A 12,893-nucleotide genomic window follows, 5' to 3' on the forward strand; every position below is an offset into this window, starting at 1 on the left:
GTTGATATTTTAGAGGCACTCCTTTAAAACCAACCTTGCTATTTCTTCGCGATGAGCAGTCCAATCACGAATGTAGTCTTCCTGTTCCTTTATTCTGTGCTTGAATGTATTGCTACTTTGAGCTGCTGTCCCAGTGCTCTGCAGTCGTGTGGTTTTCAGGGCTGGAGAGGTACGTAGACGGGTATGTTTAGGGGAATTACGGTTTGATCCAAATTCATCTTCTGAGGTGGAAGCATAATCTGTAGGAAAGCGCCTCCATCTTGCACTTACTAAATTAGTTTAATTATTAAAAAAGAATTATTATAGGATCTCTTATAAGAAATAACAAAGTTATTATTTCAGCAATACCACAGAAATATGCAACTATTCATTATCAATCCCCAGACACCTTACAAATTTTGACTACAGCTTAAAAAGAAAGCTACAAAATTTGTGTTAAATAATAAATATTGATTAATAAAACATAAAACGGATGCTCTTTGTATAATGATGAGTGAGAAATGATGTAAAAGTCAGTAATTGCATGTAAGCTCAGGCAAAGTGTATTTACAAAACAAGGGCCCAATTCATTAACATCTAAGTATATAGCCAGATAGCACTTTTTCTGCAGATTTTTTCCCCAAGTTATATTCCAGACTTAAGTGATGCACACAGAACTAAAAAGACATGAAGGAAGGAGTAAGCTGGCACCAATCCCTGACTACATGCTTACATAAAGCAAGCATAAAACTTCTAGAGAATACTTAATGTATTTAACACAGAAAAAAAAATTACTATTGTGTTTCAAAAATGAGAAGCACACCTACAAAAACATCTTCAGTGAAAAAAGTTATAATTTACATAATCCACTGAAATATTATTAAGAGTATGTACAACAAAACAGTGGCGTATAAGCTCATATTCCCTCATAGAAATGCTTTTTAAATTGCTAGAGACAAAAAACATGCTTATGCATTTTTTCAGGTTTAAATATGAGCCTAATTTGAAGTACGTGGGCTTCAAGTCATGTCCAATTCTACTGAAGTTTTCTCAATAATCTAACTTCAATAACCTAACTGAAGAAAATCAAAATGTCTTGCTAGTTACTTACTATTCTCTTTTAGGTTTCAAACGTATTTTGATCATAGGGAAGGAGAACATAAGCAGAAAAAGCACATTTCCCCACCAGTATAGCATGCAAGCAATGTATGACCGAAGTCCGGGGTACTTCATGAGTTGGGCCCACAGTTTATCACAGTTTTTTGTTAAAATTCTTTGTCCCAATTCCAATTAAATCCATCAAAGCAATTATAAAATTCGTCTTAAAATCTCTCATGTGAGCTAGTGCAGAAACTCAACACTGTACAATGAGCATATGTAGTCATATACTTAAAAACTAAAGATTGAATGAGAAGTGAAATATCAGAAACAGATTTGATTTCTAGTACTCTACCACTGTAAGTTTCAACAGCAGGTTCTGGGTCTGGGAGAAGCTTGGATTTCTCTGTGTACAAAATAGTGTTTTATCATGTTATTTCTTATTAAAACATTCACATTACTTGCTTAATTAAAATCTACTGTTGAGATTAGTGTTAAACACTCTCTTTCATATAGTGTTCCCCCACATTTCTTGGGAAAAGATTTTTAAGTCACACAGTCATTCAAAACCAATTAACTTTATAAAATCTTAACTATATCAGAAAGAATCTATTTATCTAAATGAAATGATATCAATAGCAATTAACTACAGAGTGTTATAAAGGCTCTCTCAATTTTTAAGGTCATCAACATTTTACAGCACCTGAGAATGGCTTTTGCTTGCATGTTAAAAACAGGTTGCTAATTAACATGGGAAAAAAATGTATAGAGCGAACAGAAAAAATCTTGAAGTCGCAAGATTCATGACAGGCAATAACCAAGCATGTTTTGCATACAGCTAGCTACACATTTGCACATTTATGTTTTTAAGACAAGTTCTGAGTTATGCAGCCCACAAATGTGATTATAGCTTTCGGAAATCTGCATAAATCTCACAATCAGCTTGGGCACCTGGGGCGCCACAGACTGTGAATATCAAAAATGATTGCCAGAAAATCCTCTCAAAGCTGGCACCTAAACTGACAAGTAGCCTGCTTGGAGTACGATGTGTGGACAACTTAAGTGAGAAAGATTAGCAATTTGTTCATGGTATCTCACTGTAAAGACTTCAGGAAAGGCTTTGCTCAGCATATCCTTTATAAAACATTCTTTCATTGATGCATTGCTTTCTCAAGCTTCATATCTTCCAAGGATCCTGAAATTTTATGCTCCATATTGCAACAGTACTAAAGGTAACTAGTAATGGTTGTTTTTCTCTCCTTGTTCAAACCCTTGCGTTCTTTCGGGTACCTTGACAGTTTCTATCAACCTATCCTCTACTTATTTGCAAGGACAAGTAGGTCAGCAAGCCAGCAGAACTGCTGAGTGCTTGTCAGCTAGTTGCTTAATGGGTTCTCTCTGCTCTGAATTAATGCTTCATTTTCACATTTGCAGTTTAGTACGCTTTGCTACTGTTTGGCTCACAAATTCCTAATAATAATAATAACAATAATAATAAAACACAAAAACCCACAAACAATAACAAAAAAGCAAGGAAAATCTGCTTCTAGAACCAGCTTGCTTAAAGCCTGATCTGAAACCTATTGTTCCTTTTCCTAATTTTCTTTTTAACAGTCAAATTCTACTGCTAAAAAAGATTCAGTGCCTTGATTAAATCTTTTGTTGTTTGGATTAAATCTGCAAAACTATTAATCCTGCTTCTCATGTTTTTACTGTGCTGTCAATTATCAAGCCTCCTAGCACAGAAACACCCTGATAATTATCTTAATGCTGGTAATTCTCATCCAAGACATTCCATTTATCTGCTTGCCCCTTCATTTAAAAGCAAGCAGTACTTAACAGCACCAAGGCTTAAAAAAGGATCCTTGAAATTATGGACTTGCTGACAGCTCTGACAATTCTAATGCTACTACCTTACAATTCATCCACACAAAGTACATCACAGTAAAAAAATCCCCAAACTAGATTTTTCTTTTCCTTCTTTTTTTTTTTTTTTTTCTTTTTTCCTTTTACAGGTCCAAATGTTTGAAAAAAAAATGGAAATGCAGAAATACTTTTCTCATTGGTAGTCTGAATTTAAAAAGTGTGATTGTGCTGTTAATGTTAAATAGAGATCTAAAATACTGTAACGTTAAGTGAACTCTGATAAGAAGGCCTATGGAATAATCCTAAATTAGTTCTTAACCGTTTTTCAGGTAAAAGAAAAAAACTGTGCTATTGGCAATGACCATTCATTTTCCAGTCAAGGGAAACAAGAGAATAAGTCACATTTATATCTTAAGTCTGCTCCAAACAAAATATTGTGACATTTTTTCTCAGGCACTTCATTAGCAGGTTCAAAGAGTACTGAAATTTAAGTAGCAAAAAGTTGAAGTCTCCAAAGAAGTTGATATTAAGTTGACATTCTACAAAGAAAAAGTAAGTTCAGAATTCTTTGGGCCCAAAATTTGAGTTGCCTTTTAGTATTTTGCCTAACAATACCACACTATTCAAAGGTATTTTAAATACCCTTATGTAGGAATAAACTAATAAATGGTATTTTCAGTAACTTATGTATTGGGTAAGCTATTAGATCATTTCATTTGGTGCTAATGGGAAAGTGGAGGTACATTAAGTTGTTGCCTATATACATCAGCAAATTGTACACCAATCATCAGCAAATTTAAATTTCCCTCAAGTACACTCTAAATATCCCCATTACAAATATACAATAAACTTACTCATACAGGCAAAATCTGGAACTCCAAATACTAAACAGTAGTACTTTACCAATATAATAACAAGACTTGACAGGTATATCAAGCCGTGATTTTACTTCGAAAGTATCTGACTGGCTTTTTTTTTTTTTTTTTTGGTCTTTACAGTGAAATATGCTTCTCCCACATTTTGGTATATAAACTGGTAAAACTTTTCATAGCGAAAGCTACTCCTACTCTTCTACTGTAGATTCTTTAAAGAATGGTGTTTCAAGGATAGCTACCTATGTTAGGATAGCTCATAATAATACATCTTTTTTTCTCTTGAAAACAGAGTATTTTATACATGTCACCTTAAATTTGGGTTGTGTAATGCAGGTAAATCAGAATAACAGAGATGACTATGGTTAAAAGAAAAAGATAAAAACATTCCACAGAGCAGAACTGGCAAAACATTTCAATGCTACAACTGCGGAGATCTTCAACAAGCAAAGGCATTTCTGCTCTGTTTTTTCACCATGCAAACCAGCACTACTACAACTCTTTGCTTTGATTTCCAAAAAGAAAAAAAAAAAAAAAAGATTCCCAAAGGATTAACATTTTTCATCCTTGCAATTTTAAACGTGAAAGATCCATAAGCCTTGCCGATGAAGTTGCCTCCTTTTTCTTCAAAGAAATATTGCGTTAACAAAACTCGGTGAATGTTTCAGAAGCACTGGTCCTTAAAAAGACTTAAAAAAAAATACCTATTACTTTATGAAACTGGTTCAAATAATCTCACGTACCTGAAGGAGAATTATGAGCTGAAGCCAGAGATTTGGATTTTGAATCTGAAAGTCGAGAAATACTATTAGCTCGAGTTCTAGCAGAAACTTTACTACCATCTCCTGCAGAAGTTAACCTTGCACCACTTCTGATGACAGCTTCAGGGGTACGAGATGAGGCTGTGCTTCTAGTTAATGTTGCTTCGGAATCACTCCGTGCGGATAAAGAACCAAGTCGAGTTCTACGAGGCTGAGCAAGCAAGTCTATTCTGGAAATACTTCTTCTCCCAGATGGAGGCTTTGATGTAGAACTTGTTGTGGACACTTCAGAAGCCACAGAGGCTTTATCTGCATCAGCAAGTTCACTATCTGAGGCTTCACCAAGCCGCGCTCTGCGCAGAAGAGAAGTCCTTGTAGGACGAGGTCTTGGAAGAGTGGTAGATTTACTGGATTGCCCAGGTGTTACAGGAGAGGTTTTTGATTTACCTGACTTTCCTTCCATTTTGGAATGTAAAAGTTCATCTGCGGAGGCAAAAGGAACTCTCCCATGTGATTTGCCAGAGTAGGTTTCCTGGTCAGAGGATAAGATATCAGAAATAGCAGAATGAGGTACACTAGATGTTTGGTCGTCATCTGTCAAATCTACTGATGGCTGTCTCATTCTTCCACTGGATTGCACAGGTTTCCGAGCATCAGCTCTAGACCCACTATCTGAAGATCGACTTTTAGTTTTCTTTTCTATCTTCTCTCTAGCATTTGTTGCAGATTTTAAAACATCCTTTGAAGGGGAACCAGAAGAACATCTATCTTTATATAAAGTCGTAAAGCTCTTCCGCTTCTGTGTGGATTTTCTTTCAGAGTCACCAGTAACAAGGCTGATTGTGCTGGCTGTGTCTACATCTGATTCTGGTGATATGGAATTATCTCTGTTATAGCTAGGTGTCTCAGGACCTTCATCAGTTTTATTTTCTTCACGCAATTTAGCTTCAAGGAAAGCCATTACAGCCTCTGTGTCTTTCAAAATGAGTGTTGTATCTATACTAGAATCAGTGTCCATGGAGTCGCTTCTTTCACGTATTCTGTTTGCGGGTGTTAGAGGAAGAGTGGGTACGCTTTGCTTATTAATGTGAGGAATCAGTTCTATAGGTATATTAGTGCTAGGCTTATCTATAGTAAAGCTACCTTGCCTCACTAATGGTTTTGAAGATTCCTTTTTTTCTCCTGCAGATGTTTTAGGACTTTGTCCCTTAATAAAGTCTTCATTTTTTCTTCTTTTCCCCTCACTCTGTACCAACTTCATTTCTGTTTTATCAGTAGCATGTCCAGGAGTCTTGTCTTGATTATCCAACATTTTCTGTGACATGGCAATTTCCTCCCTAGCTTGGTTTGCAACAGATTTTGAAGAAGATTGCTTTGTGGGCGTCCAGTGTCCTTGTTCCTTTCTTTCTTGTTGCTGAATTTTTGCTAACGCTTGCTTTACAACAGAAGTTTCTTTGACAGTTTCAACTCTCTCTTTACTAGAAGAACAGCTGCTGGGGAAAGAAAAAACTTTCTCTCCAGCAGCTTTGGGTGAAAGACCATTCACTGTTCTGCTTGCCTTTGTCATACTTCTACTATCAGCATCTGAGGTACGAGTTGGAGTTTCTTTCTCCTGAAGTTCAGTGTCTTGCTTTTCACCTATCTCTGATCTTTGATGAGATGCAGTTTTTACTTTTGACATTTCATTCACTTTCTCCTCTTTAGGAAGCTGTGGAAGTGTCCTCCTCTTTCGCTCACCATGACCAGTCATAGAAGCTGCTGACCCAGTGCTTTTAACTGAAATACCAGATTCACTGATGTCTGTGTCTAAAAACATAAAAGAAAATATATAAGTCATTAAATATAAACATTAAATTCCTAAGATTACATATAACAAAATCAAACAGAACTGACATTAAAAGCCTTTAGTTCCCCATTCTTTTCCACTGCAGAATCAATCATGCTTAGATAAACACTTGAACATTAGAAAGGTTTGATAAGTTCTCAAAATCTTTGGTGCTGGATATTTGACTATCCCTATAAATAACTTTAGTGCATAGCTTTCCAGATTTTTTTCCCCTAAACTTTAAGCTGAGCTTGATTTTCTTCAATTTAACCCATAATCATTTGCCTTATTAAATATGATTTCTTCTTTACAGGACATTATTATAGAGCTGATAACCTATTTCTGAATTAGATTAACTACCTCCAAACTACGATAAATAATACAGCTAATTATCCTCACCTTATTTCATTTTACTGCTGAAATAATTATATAAAAAGGCAATAAAGATATAGGCACTAATGTAATAGTTTTAGAACAGGTATCACAGATAATATCTGATATTAGAGAGATTACATAGATGAAAAAAATTATCATATTAGAAAGCCATAGAAAGGAAACATTCTATACAGTCATTACAATACAAGTGCTGATACATAGCTTGTGTCCCCCAAACAACGTTTAAAGGTTACCAATGGAATTATGGTGATATACCATTTGCGTTTCACCACAGACACCCAACCAGGCTAGAAAAAGTCATCTTTAAAAAACACGCTTTCTAGACACAGAAAGTTGTAGGATGAGTAATTTTAGAAGTAGTGTAGAAATGCAAAGACAGAACAGACTCTCCTCTTGCTCTGCTACAAACAGGCATAATTTCATCCCAAGTGTGAACAATTTGGGTTGAGAATAAATAAGGGCCCATTTGCACACATCCTAGGTTAATTACTACCTTGCCAAGACTCTGTGATTGCAAATTGGCAAAGCAAATGCTTTATGAACATCTGCATCATTCCTGCACAGCGACAATGCCAATTTTCTCTGTTTCATTCTGATTTTAGTATGTACGCAGCACAATATGGACTACGGTTCCTCTCACAGAAAAAGGTTTTAAAGACAAAAAAAACTTGAACTACTTGAAATAAGCCATCCCTGAAAACAAACTCTTTTAGCCACCAGAGCGCAACAGGACTGTAAATATGAACCTAATGTTTCTGTGCTCCCACAGTAGAACCGCACAACAAATAAACGAGTATCAGGACAATATTATAAATAGGAAGAAAACAAGTTTTGTATTCATAAACACATTCAGCCCCAGCTTTGAAACTTCCTGTTACTTAATAGAATAAGTTCCCTCTCCTTTGTACTTCAACAGTTTCATCTCGTCTCACTAAGGGGTTTCAGCCTATCCCTTGACGACTCCTCCTCAAGGAAGTGGCTGTAGTGCCAGGGGATGCTATGGCATAGCTTTTAGCTGGACTGAAAAGTCCTACTCATGAAGAAGAAACTTCCTATGGTTGCTGCTGCTCAGAGAGCAAAAAGAATGATTTTATGCCAAAAGAAGAAAACGTATAGAAATATGAACATATAGAAAGTGTATAGAGAGTGTCAAACAAACACAGTATTTCTAAAGCACTTTCATCAACTTTTAAGGGGACCTGGAATGCTCTTTAGGCAAAAAATATGGACACTTACAGTGTTGTAACAAATAGGTAATGGTTAATAGCCCCATTTTTGAACTCAATCTTTTCCCATCATGGTAACTGCTCGCCTTGCCTATTTAACATGAACATACGCCAGCTTCGCCATCAGAAACAAGCCTTTATGCAGATACAAACATGCTCCGTTTGGGTGGACACAACTTCTTTTGCAAATTCATTTGTCTGTTTTTTTTTTTTGCACTACAGTGTAGATACACATACTAATACAATCTGTCAATTCGCTTTTCCATGGGAGAAATTAGGAACAACTTCTCTGCATACTCTGGTGGAATCTTCATAGAATCATAGAATCACTAAGGTTGGAAGGGACCTCTAGAGGTCATCTAGTCCAACCCCCCTGCACACGCAGGGTCACCTAGAGCATGTGGCACAGGACTGTGTCCAGGCAGACCTTGGAGATCTCCAGAGAAGGAGACTCCACAACCTCTCTGGGCAGCCTGTTCCAGGGCTCCATCACCCTCACTGTTAAGAAATTTTTCCTTAAGTTCCTGCAGATCTTTTGGTGTTTCAGTTTGTGGCCTTTTCCTCTAGCTCTGTTGGTGCAGCGTCGCTCATCACTAACACCTATTGCTTCAGGAAGTTTAAAGAGAATCATTATGATTATGACTGCTGTCTGTGAAGATTAATTTCTCTCTCACACATACTTTTCAGGATAGGCAGGCAGGAGCACTTCTTGACAAGCTTCAAATGATTAGAAGCTTGAAGGTGCACAGTTCTGCTCTGGCCCAACAGCATTACCTTTGGCTATATACATTTCACGTGAAGTTTAACTACTAAGTTTTCTGAAGGAAATACAATCATCTAAGCCAGCAACAGATTTTTGTGAATTGCTCTTTAGATTCTATTTTTACAACATCTTAGATGCTTTCTGGATTTCTCCTTAGGTATTCTGGCGTTCCTACAGTATAGGATTGTGCCACAGTTGTTACACTTACCTCACAAAGTTCATACAATGGAGAAAGAACCATTCATCCATTCAAAGACGACCCAACCCAACATCCCATCTGAAATTGATTGTTTAAAAGACTACCAAAGCACTTCCTCCAAATGTAAAGGATCAGGCTTATTACTCTAGGTGCTACGATTTTAAATGTATATCTCATCCTGATGAGTAGTATGGAGTTTAGTCACTACTTCCAATATTCTATGCACATGATATACCACACTGTTGTTTTTTTTTTCCTTTCCACATCCTCAGATGTTTGGTATCCTAAGGTATCCCAGGATATGCATATTTTCATTGCCAGGAAGAGTGAAATGCTAACGCTGAAGCTGCAGATGTTGTTAAGCATCTTCCCAGACGTGGCTACGTAAGTTTACATGGTGCAACATAAAGAACAAAATTTCTATACTACAAGCAGTAAAATGAGACTGAAGTTGAAGTTATTTTATTGCTTACTTTATTAAATGGCCTCACCTTCTAGAATCCTAAAACCACGTGAAATTACTGCATAGAATAAATTATGAGAAAAACAATTGTATGTAATTACAGTGTTTGTAGGAATGCTTAAATATATGGTTCATCTGCTGAATAAATCCTGAATAGACATTCAGTCATTAATCAATACATAATTTTCCTTTTGGAAGAAATTTCCAATAACATTTCAGATTCTTTTGTTGTTGTCGTTGTTGTTCTTGCTGTTTATGTAAGAGTAAAGAAAAGTAAAGAAATAAAGTAACAAAAAAAGTTCAACTCTAGAATTAAGATTCCTGCTTCATCTTCCGTTTCTTGTGTCTGAACAATACACAGAATTAAAAGCTAAGTTTTTCCTGAAGAAATCACGACTTTTTTTCGAGGAAAGAACAAATAAGATTTCTGAGGGCAGAAAAGTCAATCTATCAATCTATGGAAATGCATAATTAGCCACAATTAAATTAAGAACGGTCTTTTCCAACCATAAAGATACCAATATAAACAGGGGGAATTTGAAAAAACAAACAAACAAACAACAAACAAACCAAACCTATGAGATTCAAGATCAAGCAGTTCAAGCAAGGGTTCAGTTCACCTAGCCCAGACAGAAACAGAGAGAGTTACCGAAACGTTCCAACAAATCTAACATTTAAGTAGAAAAACACAGACATGATATTGGCTTTTTGCCTTTTATATATATATATACACATATATTTCATATTGAATGAACGAACACTCCGGAGAGTATGTTTACGCTGGTCTGAGGATTTAAGGAAAAAAAAAAAAGTGTATTGAGTAGTAAGTATCTTCAGTTTGTTCTGCAGGCCTGACTGCTGGACAGAGTGACGGGGCCTGGCTTCCAGCCTAAAGAGGGAGGGAATCCTAGCATTCCATTCTGGTAGTTGGAAAGATTTGGTCTCATCAGTTGAAACTGCAGTCTTCTGAGAGACTGAATTAAAGGTCAAAGATGTTGCTTGCTCTGAAATTGTATCAGACATGGATTCTTGACAATCTGAAGAAAATCAGCAGCTATAACAAACAAACAAAAAAACAGAGAACATTACACTCCCGTGAAAAAGTATTACCTAAGAAGTTGCTATAGGCTAAAGGAAAAAAAAAAAAGGGTTATACTCACCAGTGTCTAACAGGAGGTTATTGGACATGTTCTGTAGATGGTAGTAGGTCCTCAAAAGTGATGTACGCAGAAAAGCATTTTTACTTCTATTTTTTTTTCAGATTACAGACCATTTAAACTTTGTGGTGATGCTTAGAATTTCAAAGTCAACTGGAATAAGGTGAAATGCTGGAATTGCAGGACAGAAACATATCTAAACTAGTAGAATGATAACTAACTACTCGCTGGTCTCTAAGTAGCATATTACTCTGGGAACCTGGAGCAGCCATTGAGATGTCATCCATTTGCAATTACCAGAAAACTCTGCAACAAAACCTACATTGATTTGTATAATTTGCAGTAGAAAATAAGGGAAATATCTTGAAGGTTTTAAACATTTCTACCTTAATGTGCAATGATGAGCATTAAAATTACACTAGAGTGCTGTGTTAAATCACTATCTCTAAGCTGAGAGTAAGAAAGAGAAAAGTAAAGAGGAAAAATAAAGGTAAGCAACTCCTTCATTTTCAAGAACACAGATCTAAAACAAACAAACAAACAAACAACAACAAAAAAACCTGCTGTTCATTTCAGACTTTTTCTTCTTTAAGGAACAGAGACAGCCTGACGCTGGCAAGATAAGTTAAAGACACTTGATTATTGAAAAGAAGCTTCCTATATTTCAAAGCTTAGGAAAATTTGCTTTAGCTGAATTTTGTCTCAGGTTGGACTGTTTTGACAGTCAATCTGTTAAAATCCAATTTGGGAAATGGCATCGAGTCCTGAGCAAAATGTAAGCAAAGAATCATACTAATAAAAAAAAAAAATGAAACATCAGTCTGAGACACTCCACTTAATGCAGTCAACTGCATTAAAATGTAAGTTTCTTTTATATTACACAGCTTCATGTGTAATATACTTTCTTACAATGTTCAGTTTAATATTATCACTTTTCAGCCATGTAAAACATCATTATTGTAGAGCATCATTTCTTCTAAGGGACATGAAAGAAAGGTGAAGAATTAACAGAAGAAAAGCTGTCTGTCTATGCTTATAACCCAGTCCTTTTCCCCTTTCATAGTTTCTTCTGCAGAAATCATGACACAAAAACTGCTTTTAGTACCATTTTCCAAAGGAGCTGGTCCAGATGCTTCCAATCTGATGTCATCTTGGTCATGTCGTGTGTGATTAGCAGCCAAACTGGCCCACTGTGATACCCAGCGTTTACTTCCAGGGGCAACAGAGCCTTCCTAAAGGAAGAAGGGAGGAGGAAAAAAAAAAAAAAGGCAGAAGAAAAGTTACAATTGAATTGCTGAAAAATGCAACTAATAACTGATGCTTTTGATAGAAAGCACCTCCTCATCCCAGGTTTTCTATTTTCCTGAATGGAGTATATGTTGAACAAAGAACGTAGACCATTTTATAGCTGCAGAGTAAGTACAGAATAAGCAGCATTACTTAGAGAATAAGTAGCATCCCCCATGGCAAAAATTATGTAAAAATATATTAGAACAAGTTAAAAGCAAATTATTTCAGTCCTCATCTCAGAAAAGCTGTTGAAAGAAAAGGGGAGAAAAACGGGGAAAGAAGAGAAGAGGGTTTTCAAAAATGAAAAAATGTACTTTAGAAAGAAAAGAAAGTGACATTTTGCCAGTTTTAAAGACAATTTTGCTAAGTAAACTATATTTTCTTTCTTACAGAAAGGCTAGTTTAAAAATCGGAAATGAAATAGCTTGTTAAAACTTGCCCTAGAAACTAGTCAAATATTTGCAGTTTACCTATACAAAACTGCCTGAAGAACAAGGTATTTGAATGAATATCTCAGTTAGAGTAAAGAGGGCATCCAACTATTAAGTTACAAAACTCTTCAGAATAATAATATTTAACACATACATTTTAATGTATCGCAACAACTAAAAGTCAGTTCTTCTAAAGAAAAGGCTTGAACTCCTTTCTCACTGTAGACAAGACCAGTTCTTTGGCCTAAATGAGAAGCAGAAGCAAAGAATGGCTTTAAACAAAAAGCAGGACCATCCAAGTGTTTCTACTGCTGAAGCCTCATGTTTTATTTCATTTCTCTGAACTGTTTACTTCATTCCTCCTTGTCCCTAATTAGCAAACTATCATTCTTCTCAAAGCAATTAATTACAATTCAAGTCAAATATGGTAGAGCTCCCAAATATGTTTACTAGAGGGGCCTCCGAATAATTCCATGTATACTAACTAATTCCAGGAAAACAACTGTAGTGAAGGAATATGATAAATTATTTTTTTTCTTAAAGTAATTACGCTCAGAAAAAAAAGTG

General features: G+C 35.9%; 1 protein-coding gene across 1 annotated transcript in view; it reads right to left on the reverse strand.

Annotated features, from left to right (window-relative positions):
* Positions 1 to 12,893, reverse strand: part of CEP170 (centrosomal protein 170) — a 92,544-nt gene that overhangs the window by 15,846 nt on the left and 63,805 nt on the right. Inside the window, exons 11-13 of the mRNA XM_088524151.1 lie at positions 11,711 to 11,837; positions 4,559 to 6,382; positions 35 to 269 (exon numbers count right to left, since the gene is read on the reverse strand). Coding sequence (XP_088380277.1) covers positions 35 to 269; positions 4,559 to 6,382; positions 11,711 to 11,837 — 2,186 coding nt within the window. The remainder of the gene's footprint in view (positions 1 to 34; positions 270 to 4,558; positions 6,383 to 11,710; positions 11,838 to 12,893) is intronic.

This window comes from Tinamus guttatus, unplaced genomic scaffold (assembly GCF_059628265.1).
Source record: "Tinamus guttatus ecotype Peru unplaced genomic scaffold, ASM5962826v1 Tinamus_guttatus_pri_ptg000208l, whole genome shotgun sequence".
Taxonomy (NCBI): domain Eukaryota; kingdom Metazoa; phylum Chordata; class Aves; order Tinamiformes; family Tinamidae; genus Tinamus; species Tinamus guttatus.